This window comes from Rhinolophus ferrumequinum, chromosome 14 (genome assembly GCF_004115265.2).
Source record: "Rhinolophus ferrumequinum isolate MPI-CBG mRhiFer1 chromosome 14, mRhiFer1_v1.p, whole genome shotgun sequence".
Classification (NCBI taxonomy): Eukaryota; Metazoa; Chordata; class Mammalia; order Chiroptera; family Rhinolophidae; genus Rhinolophus; species Rhinolophus ferrumequinum.
The window spans coordinates 22,203,504-22,217,514 of NC_046297.1; the positions used below are offsets into that span (position 1 = coordinate 22,203,504).

A 14,011-nucleotide genomic window follows, 5' to 3' on the forward strand; every position below is an offset into this window, starting at 1 on the left:
AAATGTTTTCTGAATGATGAATAAATGAAGCATTACTTCATGGATTAATAAATTCCACAGGTCAAACTATGGCTCTCTCTCACCCCCAACAAAAATAAATGTCAAAACTACATGAGGCAGAACAAACAGTCAGTAATAGGGGCACTGTGTTCCTTTACAGCAGAAAAATGAGTCCTATTTTACTGAAGAATATCATAACTGAATGCACAAAACCAGTCAGTACTTTCAAATGTCTATGCAGCACAGACTGGCTCTGTGTGCCATAGCAGGATGTTTGATTACATGTGGGTCACTGGAAACCACCCTTATCACACCCATATTTATAAATTTGCATTTATAAATGTACTTAGCTATGCAGAGATGGGTAGAAAAACAAGCTATATATAGCTGGTGCCATCTAATTTTATTTAGCTAATGGTTGAATAAAAAGGTATTTAAATAAGGCTCTGATCAAACTCATCTGTGTGAATTTTAGCAACTGACTAGCCAGGGTATAAAACAGGACAAGGACCTACTCTCTCACTGCACTGCAGTAATTCAACACACAGGGAGATGCCCATCCAGCCAAATCCACAGCTTGGAAATCTGTTTATCTGCCAAACCAAATCGCTTTGCACTGCTTTTCAATCTCTTACACTTTATTGTTAAAAAGCCGACATTGGAAACTAAACTAAAACTAGAAGCAGGATGGTAGAAGCCTTTGAGAAGAGAGTATGTTGTTTTGGGGGGTGCACAGAGAGACAGTGAGTGTGAGAAACATTCTGCTTTTTGATCTGGGGGTGGTTATATGAGTGTTTGAGCTAGCCCTGTCTGTGTTCTATATTGAGCTATGTGTATGGTATACTTAAAAGAAATAAGCACTCCAGCATTGGGAAAACTTTTTAAAACTCCCCATTAAGCCTACTGGGAAGAACTTCATTGGAAATATTTTTTCCTATTCTGTAATTTGGGATCAGTGAGTACGTGGCTAGAAATAACAGAATTATCTAATCAGAAAGCATCATTAAAAGCTTGTAGCACAAGTTAAGCAGATCTCTTACAGGATCTTTTAGAAAATGCTGGACTAGATAATAACAATAACAATGACAACTACTGGCTATGTGCTTCACATGTGACTAGCTCTAAGTCCACTGCATTCTGGAGACCTTACAACCAACTTCTGAGCTTTATGAGGACACTTAGGCACCTGTCCCACTGCTAGGAAGGGACAGACCTGGAATTTGAGCCCGAATGTGATTAATTCCATTTCCTGTGCTCTAACCACTTCACACACTGCCTTCCTTCTTACCAGAAATATTGGCTTCTGTGCACTGATTCAGGTGCACGTGGATCTCCTGAGCAAGAAGGTTATTGTCCCACCCACAACTACAGCAAATTAATTTGTCAACCTTCTGGTCTGTGAACAACCCAGAGAGATTAGAGTACAATAAACTCTTCTAGGTCAGGAACCTCACACTTAATATTTTTGTTTCCCTCCAAGTACCCACTACAATGTCTAACACACAATATTCAATAAATATACATTTTAAAATAAGTTATGGTTACGGAAGCCCAGTTATCAACATTAATGCCACACTAATCTTGTGTGACTAGAAGAAACACAAAGTGGACAACCACATACCATGTACATTACAAATTAGTAATCAAGATAACTCACAGTATTCTCCTTCCAATTTCTTGACTCTCACATAAGGTCTTTTTTCTTTATCTTTCATCTATCTCTCTCTTTCTCTCTTCCCTCTTCCACTCCTTCTCTGCTTATGTCTTAGGACCATCTATGGAACATTGCTTTACTGATTACTGTCCAAAGTATACCCACTCATGAAGCAATCACTGGCAAGAACAGGAGCCTTTGCCCAGTCATGGCCACCTACAGACAAGGATGGGGAAAACTTCTGCCAAAACTTTAGTGGAGACAATGGATCCTGAAATAATCTGAGTTCTGTTAGGAAGAGAGGTGGAATAATGGTACTGAGTGGGCAGGCAGTCAATAATGTCCCTATGCATCCCCTACTTACAGCTACAGTGAATGGTTATTCAGTCAATCCAACAGTGGCTGGCTTCAAATGTGTGAAAACAGTGTCAGAGGGCAGAACTATGGAAATAAAACATTATAGCATGAAAGAAAAGGCTTTCTAATATCCATAACTATGCAAAAATGAAATGGGCCACTTTGGGCAGCAGGAATATCTCTGTTAGGGTGCTTCTCATGAGGTGACTTCCATCATTTGCATTAGAATCACCTGGGACAGACACTACATTTGAGACCCGCTGTTCAAGGGGAAGTGATTACTGGCTAAGGAGTATATGTAAGATATACCACCAAAATCTCTTCCTTCTTTTAGATTCTATAATTCTAATGTTAGATACCAAGGTGGATAGGTGATGTCAAGAGTCCGGCAGTTGACATTTGACACCAGAGGGGGCAATTCATTTGTGAAATTGGATTGTATACTATTACCTTAGTTTAAGACTTACAACTGTAGCAACCATATAACATTTGAGAGTCATTCACCAAAGCAGAATTTTTTTCTACTAGATTCTTGAAACATGAACTACTTAGAAAGAAATGTAAGGAAAATTACAATTAAATACTCATTTAGTGGTTATCTTAATTCATTTAAAACTTTAAAAATCACTGAAAACCATAAAGTAAAAGACATGCAGGCAATTATGAAATTTAACTTGGTAAAATTCCTTTTTCATATACATTTGGCATCCACTAAATTTGAAATAATTCTAAAAGTCAATGTGGTCCAGAGAGACAAAAACCAACTTTTATGGTGCATAGTTGATTATATTAGTCACCATAAAGTCGATATTGAAAAATCATTTGAAGCCAGGGATTGTGTCCATTACTGTGTTTGTCTGCCACTCTCCATATTGTGAAGCCTCTCATTATTTAAGGATGTATTCCATCCCTGTAACCCAGGCCAGGGGATCCCTCACTTTTCTGGGGACCCATCACCTTTCTGGACTCCCCAGGCTCTTTCACACCTTTGCATTTCCCCTTAAGGCCTCCAGCTGGTGAATTCCTCCTTCCCCTGCCAGACCGTGCTCCAGCCTCTTGTGCTCACTGTTACCAAGAGCCCTTCCTTCTGCTAGCGGAGCACTTTGTACTCTAGGACACCATTGATCACACTCTACGAAAACCACATTTAGGTCCCCATGTCCCCAAGACTTAGGGCATCTTTAAATGCAGAGACCATCTCACTGACCCCTGTAGCCTCTGGCAATTTCTGGCATCTCGTAGGCAGATCAAAAAGTCAACTGAACAAACACCTGAGCCTCCAGTACACGGCAACCACTTGCTAGGTAGGATGGTTTATTATTGACTACCCCACTAGACTCTGAACTTTCCCTGGACTGCGACAGTATATAAACTTCTTTACGCAGTCCAATTGACCCTTGAACATGCAGGTTTAGGGGTGCCTACCTCTGTGCAGTTGACAATCCACAAATAACTTTTGACTCCCCAAAAACTTAACTACAGTGATACCTCAGTATCTGTGGGGGATTGGTTCCAGGACCACCCCCCTGCAGATGCTCTAGACCCTTATATAAAATGGCACAGAACATTGTATGCAGTCGGCCCTCCCTATCCTTGGATCCTTAACCGCGGAGCAAAAATACTATTAATCCCCGAATAAGTGGACCCGCATAGTTCTAACCCGTGTTGTTAAAGGGTCAACTGTATATGTTTGTTGATGGAAGGAATGAATAGAGTCCCCCCCTGTAAGTGGGAAGCCCACAGTCTGGTAGTAAAAGCAGCTCCCTTTTATTGTGTGCCTACTGTGTTCCAGAAACAATATTATGAGATTACGTATTAGCTCTATTAACCACCACCACAAACCTAAGAAGTGGGTGTTATTATCATCATTTTATAAATGAAGAAATGGTAAGAATAAGTAACTTGCCTAAAGTCACAAGTACTGGAGCCTAGGTAGGGATGCAGATCTAACGCAGAAGCCCATTTTCTTTCCACCATATTATATGATCTCCCCTCAAATTTAAAATTAATCAGATTACTAATTTATTAATATCAATAATTCATTATTTTTATTAATAGTATCAACAATTAATTTATTAATAGCCTTTATCATTAATAACAGACACTGGGCACAGTAGATATTCAATATACTAAATCTGATTATGCAAGGTAGTTGCATAATTGGCAAATTATACCATTTTGAGCAAGTATTGCCACTAATTATGGTGATGCTTTTAATAAGCTAATTTATATATCAAAAGCACAACCCCAACACCAAACTGCTGCTCTACAGCATACTCTTCTTTTAAATCAAGTGAAAAATATTGATAAACGCCACAGAGACTTAGCCCTCAACTCCACATTCCTTACTTCTTCAGTAGTGTTGCCATCATCAAGAAGATTCAGATATAAGTCTGGGCAAGAGCATCACCATTTGGGGCAGTTATCAAGTACCTACTCGCTAGTGACTGCAAGGTTCAGCAGTAAATTTTATTTTTTAGCCCCCGATCAATCTGTGTGGAAGTCCGTTAGTCCCTCAGTTAACCATCCACCTACTCAAAGCAATGAATGTGTGCTCAATGTCTCTTCATTGTTTGGCAACATCATAAATACCTGTTTATGAAAGAGTTTAGCGAGAAGTTGATTGTGATGGGGTAAAAAAAAAATCGGCTTCCCACGAAAATGCTTCAACGATTCGCCTTTGTTCACACGATAAAATCCAACCTTTAGTTCCGGACAAAGGTCCTCCGCACTCGAACCACAGTCCTCCACGCCTTCTGACAGACCACTCACCCACACGGAGCTCCAAAGCCTCTGAATGATCTCTTGCTCCAACTTCATCTGCCCTTTTTCACACGGCTTCTTCCATGGTTCACACAGCCCTCTCACTTCGGAATTGCCACCAATATCCGCACATTTGCGCCCCAGCTCTGACACTGTGCTTGACTCACAGTGGGTAATCAAGAAAGGTTTGCTAAACTCAATACTAAATATAACGAAACACCAAAGTGGACTCTGCTTTAAGAAAACAGTATCTCTATGTACCTCACTCCTAGCGCATTAGGTCCTCCAGGGGTGGATATGCTTACCTCGATAACCACATAAACGTGATAATGGCCACTTTTGCCTCAAAGTTTCCTGATGCTTCTACCTTCCCTCTGCCTTCCACGTTGTTATCTCCATGTCATTGCTCATTATACCTCTGTTTTAAAGTCATATAAGTGGTGCTCTTTTTAAAAAAAACAAAAATGAAGATGTACAAAACATAAGCCAGCATTCACCCATCCCTCAGAATCACTATTAAAACTTTAGTATAAAAAATATGGATATGCATAGCTTACAGATTGTGTGTCCCACATCTGAATATGTTATTTCAGAAATGGTACCATATATCACCTGTCAGTTTGTGTTCAGCTATTTTTTTATATCCTTCACATTATTTGTACATCAAATGTATATTTTATTTTATTTTAAATTTTATTGGGGAATATTGGGAAACAGTGTGTTTCTCCAGGGCCCATCAACTCCAAGTCATTGTCCTTCCATCTAGTTGTGGAGGGCACCGCTTAGCTCCAAGTCCAGTTGCCATTTTCAATCTTTAGTTGCAGGGGGTGCAGCCCACCATCCCATGCAGGAATTGATCCGGCAACTTTGTTGTTGAGAGCTCCTGCTCTAGCCAACGGAGCGATCCGGCCACCCCCCAGTGTTCAGCTTTTTAAAAACATCTTTCACATTAGTAAAAGTAATTTAATATGATTTTTAAAGATATCTACAAGGCATTCCATTGTATGGATGTATCTTAATTTGTATTTGTTTAATAAACCTCCCTCTTGGGCTGGAGCTTGCTGGGCCTGCCTCTGAGCCTTTTAAATTCTGATCATCTCACCAAGCTGGCCTCAAAAGGTCTGCTCTGAATCACACTCCCCAACCACCTAGGAGGAGCTCTTTCACCTTTTCTTTTCTTTTCTTTCTTTTTTTTTTTTTTTTGCATACAGAAAGATATGCATTCAGGCACAAGGTCAAATATGTTTCTTGATATGGGTTGTGGTCAAAGAAGTTTGAAAGCCACTGCTCTACCCCAAAAATTTAACCAGAAGCTATACCTTAAGTAACTTAAAAAATATCACTGAACCACTGAAGTTAGGATTAAGACATTTTTGTGTTGCCTAAGCACTAAAGGATTTCCAAACACCTACTTAGAGTTTTGTAACGGTTTCCCTGATGAGGAATTTCAAAACGTACATCTTTCTGTTGCTGAAATCTCAAGCATGGCCACCACAGGCTTTGCCAGAGAAGGCTCCACACTGATGACTAGATTCATTCTTCTTTGCTCTCCCCCTCTCCATTCCCCCACCCGCCCTTTTCTCAAGGGCAAACTGAAAATAAACAGAGCAGAAGGTGGTAGAAAGAACCCTGAGGAAAAAGTAGTGTTGGGTGGTAAGAAAGGTGGGGCTGCAAGCGAATGACCAGGCGTGGGGTCTTTGAAGCTGGAGGAAGTATCACTTCCTTGCCTGCCTCCTCCTCCCGGGGGCCTCCTCTCTCAGGCCTCCTGGTACATTTCTGCTCTCCATGACACAGCTTCCCCGTGGAAAGCAGAAGTGATCCTCCCTCTCCTGATGTCTCTGAAATAAGCTTCTCTGTTCCCCTGACCCCCCATGGGGGTTAACATTTCTGGAAGAGTGGAGGCGCCCAGAAGGCCCAAACACCAAGAAGACATCATTGCTCTGCCTCAGTCGGAGGCAGAATGAGTCCAGACCCATCCCTCCAATCTCACAGTGTACTCTCATCAGCGTCGAAAAGTGGGCCCAGAGAATCATTATAGGTCCCAACCAGATGATGTACCAATAGACAGAGGTTAGGAGATGTGGGGAGGAGCTTCCAATTGGCAAAGAGCATACCAGCATGGATTATGGTCAATAAAGAGCAGTGAGAGTGACTGTAGATGCTCACGGAAAGGTGGGAGTGCTGGCAGGCCCGGCAATATTTGACATTATCTGAAGTATGAATTATAAAAAGGAAATGAGACAAACTTAGGAGACCCTCTGAGCTACACGAATGAAGCCTTCTTTCCAGGGGTCTACAGTTCAACAAGAGCAGAGCCTAGAGCATTAAGAAACACCCATTCAGCTAGATTCTGTAAATACATACCCATTTGTGTAATTTTATGGAACATCATTGATATACCTTAGCATTATGAAAAATGAACAGAATTACCATGATACTAACCAAACATCTTTTTCCTTAAAAGATCAACTCCAATCATACCAATTCATGATTTGAAGGCTTTGTAAGATGTTGGGGAAAGAGTTGAAGAGGGGAGCTAGAGAAGGGAGACTGGAAATAGCTGAGGGTTATAAAGCACAGTTAAATAATCAACACTTTGAAAGAGTTCTATACAAATGAAAACTATATCCTGATTGTAAATATAACTTTCAAGAAATAGTTTTTGGCAAATAATGAATGTTGAGAGCTTATTCAGTACTAAGGGAAAGTTAAGTACAGAACAAGACTGCAGAAAATGCCCACGAATATAATGGCCATTATAAGCCCCTGCAACTAACTTCTCAGCATGAATGAATCTTTTAAACACATCATCCCAAGTAATAATTTAAACTTGCTATTCTAAATTACAAGAGAGTCATTCCAGTTAACTTAAGCCAAAGCTGTTTAAAAGAAGGTCCCAGCCTTTCAACTGGCCTATCCAAAAACTAATTCCTCAGTTGGCAGATTTCCATACTATTTTCTACACTTGGGCTTCTCTTCCAAATGGGAACTTACACAAAATAAATTTTAGAAATGATGATCAAGTGAACATTTCACACTTTAAGTATCAGAAAATTAGGCAAAAGAAAAAAAACCCTAAAGCAGGCTCCTCTTCCATGTCCTTCTCTTCATTATCAATCTTAAAAGATGAAGGCACTGTTTATCTATTGTTGGAGTGTGGGCTTAGAACCGCATCTTACTCAGAGCAGGTGCTTAGTAAACAGGGTGCATGTTTTAATGTGCATCCTGTGGGTTCTGTCTCCTTACTTTGTATTTTCACCTTGGATGATGCTTTCACTGATACAACAACCACATAAGGAGGCTCACTGAGTTCATGGGGAGGCACTTCCAGCAGAGGCTGGAGGGAATCCTTTTGCAAAGTATTAGGTGGGTAATTCTGTACCAATCAATAAGCACCTGATAGCCCCCTAGGCAGTCACTAGGGCTGCTCTGACAGCAGCCAGTACACATATCGCCTTGGCAGTTACCAAAGATCCCCCCTCCCCAAGTAGCAAGCAGTAGTACAGAGAGGCACAGAAGCCCATCTCCCCAGTACAGCTTAAGTGCCCTAGTTGATGGTGCATCTACTCATTTGTCCTGAGCAGTTAGTTACTTAGCTCAGACAATTAATAAGTGGTGGAAGAAAATTACCTTGTGGTTCTCTGTTTTTAAAATGTATATTAAATGGTAAATTAATTTCTTTGCTTTTAAGTAATTTGAATACCTACTACAGGTCCAAAGTCAGAAAAGAAGAAATTCTAAAGCTGGAGCCAGAAAATACACCTACTCCACCCAATGGTGCCACTTAACTAGGTCTATGACCTTGAACATGCCACCAAACCTCTTTTTCAATATCTGTCTCTGCCTACCATGAGGGGCCATGAGAAGTTCAAATGAAATCACAGCTCAGGAAGTCTTCAGAGCCCTGGGTAAGCAAGCAAAGGTGCTAGCACCATCATTGTCAAGAAAAGCCCAAAGGAGGAGAAGTCTGACTGACATTGGTCAATGTCCCAACTAATGATTGTCGTGACCTTTCAATGTTAACACTATCTATGCCTGAAGACATTGAGATCAGCAGTGTGAGGAAGCTGTAACAATATTCCATGCTGTGGACGTCCACACACTTACTCTTATTTACACAGATTTAAAACTAGTCCAGGTTTGTTTATGGATAATATGTTTTAATAGTTTTAAATGACAATTCCACATATTCATTTGAACCAACTCGCATCTCAGATGTTTTGGTGATTTATTTTTGAATACAAATATAGTGGAACTAAAAGTCTTTGAAAATCATTGATGTGCAAAACTGCTGGACTACTTTTCTACTAAAAGAATACAAATTCTCCACATATCTTTGCTACACCAATGACTCTAAGATAAAGTGGGTCTTTTGGGTTGCCAAACTACTTTTGCAGGCTATATCTTATACTCCAAATCAAGCCCCTTCTCCAGGTAATACAGCAGAGTAACCAGTCCTGAGTGGAGTTTCCCACTTAGAGCTGGCTCTGAGATAACTTAACAGTCCAAAAAGTCCCTCAAATCCCCGCTTTAGAAACCAGGACAGAGGACCGGTAGGCTTCAAATGCCTTAGGAACCAGGCCTGTTCCTTCTGCCTTGCATAGGGCCATACTTCATTCGTTCTTCCAAGTAATCTCAACTATGTGAGAGGCTCCGGGGCTAGCATTTCAGACAAGACAGACAAAGCTGTAATCATGGAGCTTTCATTGTAGTATACACACGCTAGCAATTCATAATATAACTCTGATTACTTCTATGAAGGAAACGTTGGCTAAATAAATGGCCCAAGTAACTTATCCCAAATCATAGCTCTGGTAAATGGTAGAACAGACCCTACCTCAGGTTTCCTGGCTTCTGTGTTCTCTTCCCTTACTTTGGGGCCTTCTAACCTTTCCTCAGGAACAGGGTTGTCCCACTGTGCATTTAAAAAGGCCCTATCACCAAAAGCCTCTTGTGATCAAGTTAAAGTTCTTCAAGTCTTAAGACATTTACTTCTTTACCTCCAAGTGAAAACCAGGGATTACCTGAATCCCACCATTTGCCAGCAGAGCTCACTTACTGGAAGGACTTTGAGTACTTAAGAACTGCCTGTATTCTGTCGGTGCCTACTCCCGGTGGCACTACTTTAGGTGTTGCCTGTCTTCCTGAACCCTACAGCCAGCTGAGGGCAGCCAATAAATCACAAGTAAGTCAGACATCCTTATTGGCTAGTCTTAGGGTGAGCCAGACTCCTGGGCCCTGCTTTGGGACAGCAAAACTCTGGTATATTTATTAAGCAGATTTATTAATAAGGACAGGTGGCTAAATCAGACAGATAGTCTTAGGTTTAAAATCATCAAATTGCAAAGAACCAGGGAGCCTTGTTTTTTTTTTTTTTATGGAAAGAATTATTTGCAATAAATAACAGCGCCATTCATTAAATAACTACAACAAATAGCACAGGAGGTAGACAGGTTCTCCCAAAGATGAGGAAACTCAAAAAGGGTATTTCAACCACAAGCCCAGGTTCACACTCAGGTGGGAAATTGTAAGGCCTCCATTCCACTCGGGTTTCTGAGACGGCAAAGTAGTTGGGTGGATTTGGGGTAAAACACAAACACACGTTGGAGACATGACCACAGAACCACGCTGGCTGTACAGCATCTAGAAGCCATCACAGGAGGCCAAGATAACGCAGGACAGTGGGAAGTGACGCTTACACCCTTCCCCCAAGGCAAAAGAAAGGCAACCCCTGAATTCTTAAAATAACTCTCGCTTCCTCCAGGCGGACCGAGGCACGGGACTGCTGCTCTGCAGGCCGAGAGGCGCCTGGCTCAGCGGGAGGGTGCGCACCAGCCTCCACCGCACCCCCTCGACGTCACGCTGCTGCCGGGGCTCTGGAGGAGGGCAACTGCCCGCGGGTCTGGAAGAGGGCCGCGACCGAGCCCCACCCCTCGCCTCTGGGGACCTGGGCCCAACGGGAAGCCCAGATTGTGCAACCCGAGGAATCCCCACCAGGGTCCCGGCCAGAATCCCTGCCGCGCCCACTCTGCGTGGAGAGGGGCTTCCCTGTGACGCTCTGGGAGTGGCCGAGTGGGGACAGCATGCGGCCCTCGGGTCTGCGCCAGAGGGCCTCGAGGTGTGTCCGCCCGCGCGCCCGCTCTTCCACCACACCCCTGCGCGGCTCCCTGGAGGAGACACCTGCTGAGCTGCTCGCCCCCGCGTCCTCGCCCCTCCTGGCCCGGTCACCCACAGGCTGAAGGCATCTGGGTGCCCTCACCGCCCGGCCGAGCGCCAGGACTGGCAGGAAGGGGCGTGCGTCCCACGTTCCCGCGGTCCGCGCCGACCCCCGGCCCCTGGCCCAGGGCCTGCCTCACGCCCGAGACTCCAGCCAGTGGCACAGAGGCGGACCCCGCCCGGTCCGCCCTGGAGCCCGCGCTCTTGGTGCTTGAGACTCACCAGCTCGCGGTGAAAGTAGCGGGGCGAAGGGGGCGGCGGCGGCGGCGCTCCACGGTGACTTGAGTTCAGAGCCCGGGGCGCGACGGGGCGGCCCAGCAGGGCTCGCGTAGAGTGGGGCTGCGGGCTGGGAACCGAGGACGAGCGGCGGGGGTCTGCAGGCTAGGGGCCCGGGGTGACGCGGCCGCCCCGCCTGACACGAGCTGGAGGCTGCAGCGCGTCGGTCCCGGAGGCGCCACGGCCGAGAACGAGCGGCGGGCGGCCGGGCGCGGCGGGAGAGGAACTGGCTGTCGCTGGGCTCGGCCGAGAGGTCCCAGCTACTTCCTGGTGCTCGGATTTGCATACTGCGCCCAGGGGGCGGGGAAGTGACCGTTTGGACCCTGCCCAAGGTTTGGATCTTTCGTGTGGCCGTCGCGCGGAGCTTTGAAGGCAAAGAAACCTGGCGTCCCAGTGAGCGGAGCTGCCTCGGGCCCAACATTCTGTTGTAGAGACGACAGAAGGATCTTCCAGTGAGACCCTCTGGAGTCTTGGCACAGACGAAACATCTTGCTTCTTCTTTCCTTCCCTTCCAACCTAGTTCTCAAGGTATTAGGAAGTGGGGTGTCCCTGACAGGAGAGGTGGCGTGCTCTGATCCCCCAACTTTTGGAGTTCTTTAAAGGTAGGATGAGATGTGTTGAGTTGGTGCTTCATTGAGTTCTTAATGAGTACAGAGTAAGCTCCTTAAGGGTGTACACGGTGGTGTTCAGAGTATTGATGGGAGGCAGGGGGCTCCTGAGTTAAATGGCTTGGCAACTACTCAGTTCCTCAAAACTTAGATTTCCTCCTGGGAAAATGGATGCCTACCTCGCAGGGTTACCGGGAGGATGGGCTCACGCTGTGTCTAGCACACATTAATGGTTGCTAACTTTTTATTCCTACTATCTCCACATCTCCACATGTAACACTGTGTTTGGCACATGACAGGTGCCAAACACAGTGTTTGTTGAAAGAATGACTGCGTCTTCAAGTGTGTATTCCAAGTCAGTAAATGACACTTATAAATCCAAGGCATAATATTAGTCTCAGTCACCGTGGATGCGCACTTGTTCTAAGCAAGATTCTGTTCACTGGGATCCCAGCATTGCACTACACTGTGGAATTTACAAGGAAATAAACAGAACCCTGTAGAAGATGTGGTCTTTGTGTTAATAATAGCAAACACTTACATGGGGACTCTTGGGTGCCGGATACAGCGCTAAGCACTTCAGACCAATTACCTTTTATTAACAATGTTCTTAAGAGGCTGGCCCCACCTGAGGAGGCTACAGCCACAGTCCAGCAGTGAGATCAGCCACCTTGAAACAAAATCCCATAAATCAGTCATTTGTTACTGGTAAGAGAATAGAAGGTTTGCAAACTACTGCCTTAAATGAAAAAAAAAATAAAAAGCAAGGTAGTTTATACCTGTGATGTTCACTGGTATGGGTCTGTAGTGGTTAGTTTCCTGCTGAAGAGGAGGGAGTAGGTTGCCTGTTGGAAGGTGTTGATTGTGTGAGTGAAATCTGTCACAGATTCTATGGAGTAATTCACTGCCTAAGTCCCATTTCCTGGACTTTTCATCAGGTTGACCTCTCAAGTACATTGGCCCTAAATTAAATATTTACTATTACCAGTGAGTCCTTAAGATCCTGCTAAAGGTATGTTGGCAATAAAGAATGGGAAACAAAATATTTGGTGTTGGTTAATCCATCTGGAATAACCTGTGGTTTTTGGTAAAATGTCTCCTGGAGTAAGGAACAAAGCATCATCAGGCAGAGCTGGGCTTTCACTCATCACCATTTCTAAGTCCTCACACAAAAGCATCCTAGCTAAGTTCGTCACTTAATTTATCTAGAGCGCTTACAGTGGGAAACAGTCATTTTAAACCAGACTTAGGTACTTTTTAGCATTGTCTACCTTGGTTTCACATGTTAACTTTCTCTCAACTACTGGTAAATAGTAAATCCCTCTTTGGAAGGCATTGCTTCTTACATTTACCCTTTTCCCATTGTATCCCTCAAAAGTCTTCTTAGGTGCTTTAAAATACTTCGTTAGCATTGATGGATTGGTTCTTGATTGATGGACTGAGTTGTCTCAACAGTCTTCTCTATTGAGAATTGAGCACAGAATGGAATGATCAGAGGCAGGTTGCAAATCAACAAAGACCCCTTGACAGGGGAAGCAGGCTTTGCAGAAGGTGAGGGATGTAAGCAAGGAGGACAGAAGGAAGGAGGAGTGAAAATGGCTTCAACTACGTACAATCCATTCTTAGTTTTTTCAGATTCAGATTCCGCATTTGCAAATTTACCTACTCACTAAAATGTATCTGTAACCCCAAAACCAGTACTCACAGCACTTCATAGTCATTTGTGGACGTGAGCACAGCAGTAAAAATTTGAATCTCTCTGCGTTCACACTCCCAGCCAACGTCAAACAAGGCGATGCCCTGCCTTCTGTTTTAGCTCTAATACTATAAACATGCATCTTTTGTGTGGTCTGTGTAGTGCCTTGGTTTTTCATTTCTGTGCTTTTTGTTTTTGATTTCAATGTTTCACTACCCTCAAGTGTAGTGCTGAAGTGCTGTCTAGTGTCCTAAGAGCAAGAAGGCTTTGATGTGTCTTGTGGAGGAAATACGTGTGTTAGAGAAGCTTCGTTCAGGTGTGAGTTATGGTGCTGTTGGCTGTGAGTTCAATGTTAGTGAGTCAACAATATATATTAAATAAGGTGTCTTTCAGGAGATTCACACATAAAACAAGGTCATCTATACATCAGTTGATGTAAAT

At 43.7% G+C, this 14,011-nt stretch overlaps 1 protein-coding gene across 4 annotated transcripts in view; it reads right to left on the bottom strand.

Moving 5' to 3' along the window:
* Positions 1-11,986, bottom strand: part of LYN (LYN proto-oncogene, Src family tyrosine kinase) — a 116,710-nt gene extending 104,724 nt beyond the window's left edge. For 2 of the 4 annotated variants that reach the window (XM_033125962.1, XM_033125961.1), the window contains exon 1: positions 11,213-11,344. Coding sequence is in view for 2 of the 4 variants with exons in the window: in XM_033125960.1 (XP_032981851.1) it covers positions 11,213-11,687 (475 nt within the window). In the remaining 2 variants the exon portion in view is untranslated. Of the gene's footprint in view, positions 1-11,212 lie in introns of all 4 variants that reach the window. The other 2 variants (XM_033125960.1, XM_033125959.1) reach the window with 2 other exon arrangements.
* Positions 11,987-14,011: the final 2,025 nt, after the last annotated feature.